At 45.2% G+C, this 7,349-nt stretch overlaps 1 protein-coding gene across 1 annotated transcript; it reads right to left on the bottom strand.

Moving 5' to 3' along the window:
* Positions 1 to 5,132: 5,132 nt before the first annotated feature.
* LOC306927120 (gamma-crystallin M2-like) lies at positions 5,133 to 5,690 on the bottom strand (the record flags this gene model as incomplete). Its single annotated transcript, XM_079506783.1, has 1 exon — positions 5,133 to 5,690. One exon carries the CDS (start codon positions 5,688 to 5,690, stop codon positions 5,133 to 5,135), a length of 558 nt encoding a protein of 185 aa, XP_079362909.1.
* Between the last annotated feature and the right edge of the window lie 1,659 nt (positions 5,691 to 7,349).

Genomic DNA, 7,349 nt, shown 5'->3' with positions numbered 1-7,349 from the left:
GAAGGAATCAAGTTTTGAGTGTAGTGCAAGGGTTAAACTAGAGGGGCCAAATAAAATAATCTCTGTTTTTGACTGATTGTCAGTCAAAATCCAGTCTTTGATATCTGATAGGCAGGCCAGTATGCGTGACATATTTCCTGGACCTGGTTTTAGTGGCATATAGAGCTGGGTATCGTCCGCATAGCAGTGGAAATTTATATCATGGGAGCGAATGATGTTGCCGATGGGAAGCATGTATAAACTGAATAGTAGTGCCCCTAGGATAAATCCCTGTGGGACCCCACACGTGAAAGGGGCTCGAGAAGAGGAAGCCTCACCAATGATGACGGAGACACTCCTACATGTGAGGTAGGACCTCAGCCAGTCCAGTGCCACCTCATTAATCCCACCCAGTGCTCTAGTCTCTCAATTAAAATGGAGTGGTCTACCGTGTCAAAGGCGGAGCTTAGGTCCAGAAGGAATAAGACAGAGCAGTCCCCAGAGTCGGCGGCGAGGAGCAGGTCGTTAGTGACCTTTAAAAGTGTTGTTTCAGTACTATGGAGGGTGCGGAAGCCAGATTGAAATTTTTCAAAGACACTGTTAAAATTCAAGTAGGAAATTAGTTGGTTGGAAACTACTTTCTCTAAAACCTTGGATAAAAACAACGTTTAGAAATAGGTCTAAAATGTTTTAAAATGAGGCGGTCAAGGGAAGGCTTTTTCAGTATGGGCTGTACCAGGGCACTTTTAAGGGACTTTGGGAAAACGCCAGTGGCTAGGGAACTGTTTAAAATTGCTAGGATGGATGGACCAACTGTGTCCAGGACGTCTTTCAGGAATGGGGTGGGGATGGAATCTAGTGAGCATGAGGAGGATTTCATGTGTGATATTGTCTCTCGAGTGTTGTTAATGAAATTGGTTGAAATGAGGTGAGGTGTGAAGGAAGTGGTGGACAATTATCCGGGGCTCTGGGTACTGGGGGGAGATTTTGTCTTATATCTTCCACCTTGTTAATAAAGGGAGGAACTCCTCACACTTTTCAGGGGAGGCCTCCAGAGGCTCACTGGGCATAAGGCTAATAACTGAGTCAATCGCTTTGAATAGTATTTTGGAATTATGGGAGTGTGAGTTGATGAGTTTGGAGAAATAACTACTTCTCGCATCCTTCACTGCGGATTGATAGCTGAGCATCAATTCCCTGAGATGGTCTAGGGTGGAGGTGAGTCTGTATTTCTTCCAATTTCTTTCGGCCTTCCTGCATTGTCTCTTGATATCCCTGGTGTGGTCATTTAGCCAGAGCATGGCTTTAGGCTTGGAGTAATTGGTTTTAAAAGGTGCAATGGAGTCGAGGATAAGGGAGCATGTGCTGTTAAAATCTTCGACTAGATCATCAACCGATCGTGGTGGGAGCATGGTGGAGTTGGCTGGGGTGGCTGGGAAAGCCTGACGAAAATGATGACTGGAGTTTGAATTAAAGGTCCGGGACCGGGAGGATGTACGTGGCAGGGGGTCCGGAGGAGGGAGCATAGTGTGAAAGAATACAGCTTTGTGGTCTGAGGGAGGGAATTCTACGATATCTAAGGTGACCAGGGAAACGCCATGAGTGAGCACTAAATCAAGGGTGTGTCCTAATTTATGGGTGGGACCGTTAACATGTGTCAGGTTAAAAGCTTCGTAAAGGTCAATAAAATCAGTTACAAAAGTGGAGGAAGGGCAGCAAACGTGGGTATTGTAGTCCCCCGTCAAGATTACTGTAGGCGTCTTCCTGACGCCTCTTGACGCGAGAGCGCGCCTGCACCCAACACAGCAACGGGGGAGGGGAGACAAACAGCGGGGAACAAGGGGGGGAAACATGAGGGAGGCGGGGCCAGGCACAGAGCGGGACAACACCCAGACAGTAGCGTCAAGAGGCGGCGAGATGACGCCTAGAGCAGGTCGTCTTTTCCGACGCGTGAAGTTGCAGCCGCGAGGCCATTTTCATCCACCAGCTGTTTTTTAAAACCAGGAAGAGAGGCCTGGACTAGGCGGCATCTTGACGCCACTGTCTGGGTGTCAGACTACACCACTGTCTGGGTGTCAGACTACACCACTGTCTGGGTGTCAGACTACACCACTGTCTGGGTGTCAGACTACACCACTGTCTGGGTGTCAGACTACACCACTGTCTGCGTGTCAGACTACACCACTGTCTGGGTGTCAGACTACACCACTATCTGGGTGTCAGACTACACCACTGTCTGGGTGTCAGACTACACCACTATCTGGGTGTCAGACTACACCACTGTCTGGGTGTCAGACTACTACGCCACTGTCTGGGTGTCAGACTACACCACTGTCTGGGTGTCAGACTACACCACTGTCTGGGTGTCAGACTACACCAACTGTCTGGGTGTCAGACTACACCAACTGTCTGGGTGTCAGACTACACCAACTGTCTGGGTGTCAGACTACACCAACTGTCTGGGTGTCAGACTACACCACTGTGACAGCTAAGAGGAAGGCTCTGCTACTTGTGTGAGTGTGGCGTGTGTGTGTGTGTGTGTGTGTGTGTGTGTGTGTGTGTGTGTGTGTGTGGCATGCGTGCGTGCGTGCGTGCGTGCGTGCGTGCGTGCGTGCGTGCGCACTACTTTTATGATGTGTGATTGAAGTGGTAAATCTCACTCATTGATTTAGTCAAGTATAACAAAAGCCCTGTTCTCCCAGGACTGATATTATGTAGGTCGCAGTGTGCGTGCGTGCGTGCGTGCGTGCGTGCGTGCGTGCGTGTCCCTGCAGAGCGAGAAAGATGCAGTTTCATTATTGACTTGAGATGACCTGTAGGTGAAAACAGCTGCTATAGTTTTTGACGGGCGCTAGCGCCTCCTATGTCCAGCTTTGAGGGTGTGGTTAAACACAAACATTGAAGACGAAGGTGAGCTACGCAAATTCTAATTGGCCGGAACGAGATGATGAATTATTTATGATGTATGATAAGAGCACCCCTCACTTCACACAGGTGTGGTTTGTCTCTGTAGCTTCACAGTGTTCTTACTGACAGGAAGACACAGGATGTGAAACTAAGACGAGACGCACAGCGCTCTGTATGGCTGACCACAAGAGAGAGAGAGAGGGGGCAGGAAACATCCATGATGAGGAAACAAGTGTGTGTGTGTGTGTGTGTGTGTGTGTGTGTGTGTGTGTGTGTGTGTGTGTGTGTGTGTGTGTGTGTGTGTGTGTGTGCGTGCGTGCGTGCGTGCGTGCGTGCGTGCGTGCGTGCGTGCGTGCATTTGCTTCTTCTCTCAACCACAGACTTGCCGCTCGTCCGTTTCCACTACTTTTCTGACTGACATGATGATATGATGTATTAGTTAAGTGATTAATCACACTTGATTTATTCAAATGTGACCAATTGTGACTGAGGGATTGGTTGTTCAGTTTGACCCACCAGTTTTGGGGAGCCACGGGCCCAAAATTGGACAGGACCTGTGATGTCATGCCGTACTTTTTATTTGTGTTTTTAATATGAATTTGTTTAAAAAGCTGGCTGGCGCTGGACAAAGGTAGATACATACAGTGAAGAAGTGGTTCGCATACAGGCTTTGCTCCAACAGTGTTTATTTGTGTTAAAACACCATTATAAATACACAACTAACATCAGGTGATAGTAATCAGTATGTGATAACCTCCCTTATATCATGGTCGTCAAATAAAGCGGCAAAATAAATCAGGGGTCAACATACAGTAGCCTACAGTTCACACAGGGGAATCTGATTGCTAAGCCCTTGCTCAATTTGACAGGGTTTACAGGAAGGCAGATAACTCATAATCCTCGTTTAGTCCATGGGGTTGTAGTGTGCGGAGGGTGCAGGTCCAATAAGCCTCCCTTCTCAGGAGGAGGTTATGGATATCTCCACGTCTCCGGGGTAACTGCACCCTCTCTATGCATTGAGTGATTTTGAATCTTGAATGTCATTTGCCTTTGATAGAGCCCTTACATGTACCCTTGGATATTGTTCTGACTGATTAACACTATTTTGGAGCAGATTGCCCAAACTGTAAAAAACACTTTTGGTACCAAAAGCTTTTTAAAAAAATCTTAAAAACATATTTTTAAAAATATTTAAAAAGTCTGTAACAAGCTAAATACCAGCAAGTTTATTAAAACGTTGTTGTAATGTTGTGAACTTGCTTGTTGTGGTGGTTATTCAATATATTTCATGTCACTCATTGGTGTTTGAAAATGACCTGCCCAGTCAACATAAGTTACGTGACGACCATGATATAAGACCATTACGGCCGTTCACGGTGGCCTCAGTGTGCATGTGGATGAATTGAGTCGGAGAAAGCTCCTGGTACCCACATCCACAAGATGGAATTCTTACTATGAAGTAAGGCTGTACCTTAGCCCTTTTTTTAGGACTCGAACTTCGGCAGGAATTTCCGAGCGAACATCCGCACCATTTGTTTCTAATTCATTTAAAAAAATAACCTTTGAGATATCCGTCTCGATCAGAGCGCAGCGCGTCTCCCCTGCTCTTTATCAATCTCTCTCGTCTCTCCCAACACACACACACACACACACACACACACACACACACACACACACACACACACACACACACACACACACACACACACACACACACACCGTCAAGTGGCTCCGTGAAAACAGCTGATCTGCAAGCCTTACTATGAAGCAGTTTCCCGAATCACAGAGATCCATATCAGCGACCTGAAAGGCCTGTGTGTCAGACTTGGAATAAAAGGCCTCACTGACCAGGAGTACCAATTCCTAAAAGGAATATTGTAGTTAGTAGTTAGTCATGAAGCCCCTTACCGATGCATTAGACAATAAAAACGTTCACGGCATAAATTATTATTATTATTATTATTATTAGAGCAGTTTTAATGAACCACTTATACTTTGTTGACCGGTGTTCCCCCAGGGGACTGTACTTGGTCCCCTCCCCTCTCTTTTTCCTATACTCAAAATAGCCTAGTACAGTACAAGCATATAACGCGTTGTGAGCTTGTAGATCGGCTATTTTCACAGACTATTTGCCTATGACATGTGCCCAGAATAGGGGCTGATAAATGAATGCATCACAATCCGTTATTTTTGTTTTCCCCATTAAAACAACTTTATTAAGATCAGTTCATCTCCTGACATTTAAACTAGTAATAGGAATCATTGATGTGCCTCATGCTCATGAACCTCATGCCGCTGCCCATGCCCATGTTCATGAAGTTCCTGTACTCTCCGGGCCTCATGTACATCTGCCTGCCTCTGTATTGGGCCTGCTCGTACATCAGCCAGTGGCCGTCCATCACGTTGCAGGACATGCAGTTGTTCATCTGGTAACGGTCCATGATGTTGTCGCAGTCGTCCATCATCTCGTGCATCTGTCCGCCGAAGTTCTCCCTCTCGTAGATCCTCATCCTGTAGTTGCCCCTGTGCATGGGGATCATACGGCAGGACCTGACGTGGTCCCTCATGCCCATCATGCTCATGCAGTCGGAGTACTCGCCCCTCCTCATGAAGTACTGGTTGCCCATGTAGTTGTTGCGGTCGTACACCATGAAGCAGCCCCTCTCCACCCTGCAGGAGTGGCACCTGTTCAGGTAGGAGGACATGTCGGAGCAGTCGTTCATGCACTCGTAGGAGCGGCCCTGGAAGTTCTTCTCCTCGTAGAAGGTGACCTTGCTCATCATGTTCATGCCGGAAGAAGTCATCTTTGTGTGAGAGTTGTTTCTGCTGCTGTTGCTGCTGCTGCTACTGTTGCTGTGGCTGTGGGTGAACTGAATTCCTAACTGGCCGAAGCCTCCTTTTTATACAGTACCTGGCCAGCAGAGGCTGCTTTGTGTCCCGTGGAGCTTCCCGACACAGCAACATTCCATAGAAGAGCATAGAGCTGAGGTTGTTCAGTGTTTCCACCTCTAAAAACCTTGGAAAGGCTGTTTCTCTGACGGAACAAAGCCTGTACCATTACGACTATACACAGAAGAGACTGAAAGGGTTAACAATAACTAGGGGCTCAACAATGACCGGTAACGTCAAAGGACCTATGTGCTGTGGGCCGGGGGACGTTTCTGCTTTTTATTGGATAGTCAAACTTGAGTGCAGCATTGATTTAACACCATTGATCACGATGTACTTATCAGTAGAACAGCAGTGGGTTTGCCTTGCAGTGGCTTACACCATATTTGACTAATTTAAATTTGTGTGTGTGTGCGTGTGTGCGTGTGCGTGTGTGTGTGTGTGTGTGTGTGTAAGTGTGTGTGTGTGTGTGTGTGTGTGTGTGTGTGTGTGTGTGTGTGTGTGTGTGTGTGAATGAATAGTTTATTTCGATCTTTCTCCTTTTTCAGAGAGACATGACCAATTAAACAGTACTTTTAAGGTGATCATTACAAAGGAGACCAGAACCAAAAAGATTGTACAACATAAAAACAGAGAACAAAACAAAACATTAAAAACAGAAAACAACAGACAACAAAAAACAAGGAGAAAGAAACAAAGACAAAAACTAAAATGTACTACTTCAATCCAACACTATACATAGCATAACATGACTCAACCCCCCACTCATTCCAGGTTATATTTGTCCAATAATTCCTGTTTGAGCCTCTTTTTAAATTGCTTTAGGTTAAAGCTTTGCTTTATATGCTCGGGCAAGCTGTTCCACAGCTTAACTTAATCATGAACAGAAACGCACATGCTCTTCAAGGTAGTTCCAACACCTATTTGTTTAAAGTTTAATTCCCCTCTCAACTCATACCTCCCATCCCTATCCCTAAACCTTTTTTGAATATTGCCAGGAAGCAGTGTATGTCTTGCTTTATATAATATTTGTGCTGTTAAATCAAAAAAACTAACTAAATCTAAATCAACTACATTCAGAAACAGTGAATTTGTGTGTTCATTTGTGTGTTACCTTATTGACTATTCTTATTGCTTTTTTCTGTAGTAAGTTTATTGGCTGAAGGTTGCTTTTGTAGGTGTTACCCCACACTTCCACACAATAGGTGATATATGGTGTTATAAGGTTACCCCACACTTCCACACAGTAGGTGAGATATGGTGTTATAAGGTTACCCCACACTTCCACACAGTAGGTGAGATATGGTGTTATAAGGGTGCAATAGAGAGTTACAGTGAGTTTGAGTCTTGTTTTGCCCATGACACCAATATTTCTCGCTAATTTAGACCGGATGTAATTAATGTGGGATTTCCAAGACAACTTATGATCTATAATTACTCCTAAAAACACACTATCAAAAACTCTTTCTAGTATTATATTATCAATCTTTATCTCAATATGTGTGTTCATCAGTGTTTTTTGTTTGCCAAAGACCATATATTAGTTTTTTTCAGATTAAGTGATCATTTATTTA

This window comes from Electrona antarctica, assembly GCF_951216825.1.
Source record: "Electrona antarctica genome assembly, chromosome: 7".
Classification (NCBI taxonomy): Eukaryota; Metazoa; Chordata; class Actinopteri; order Myctophiformes; family Myctophidae; genus Electrona; species Electrona antarctica.
The sequence above is the reverse complement of the archived record's forward strand: the minus strand, read 5'-3'. Positions and strand labels throughout refer to the sequence as shown.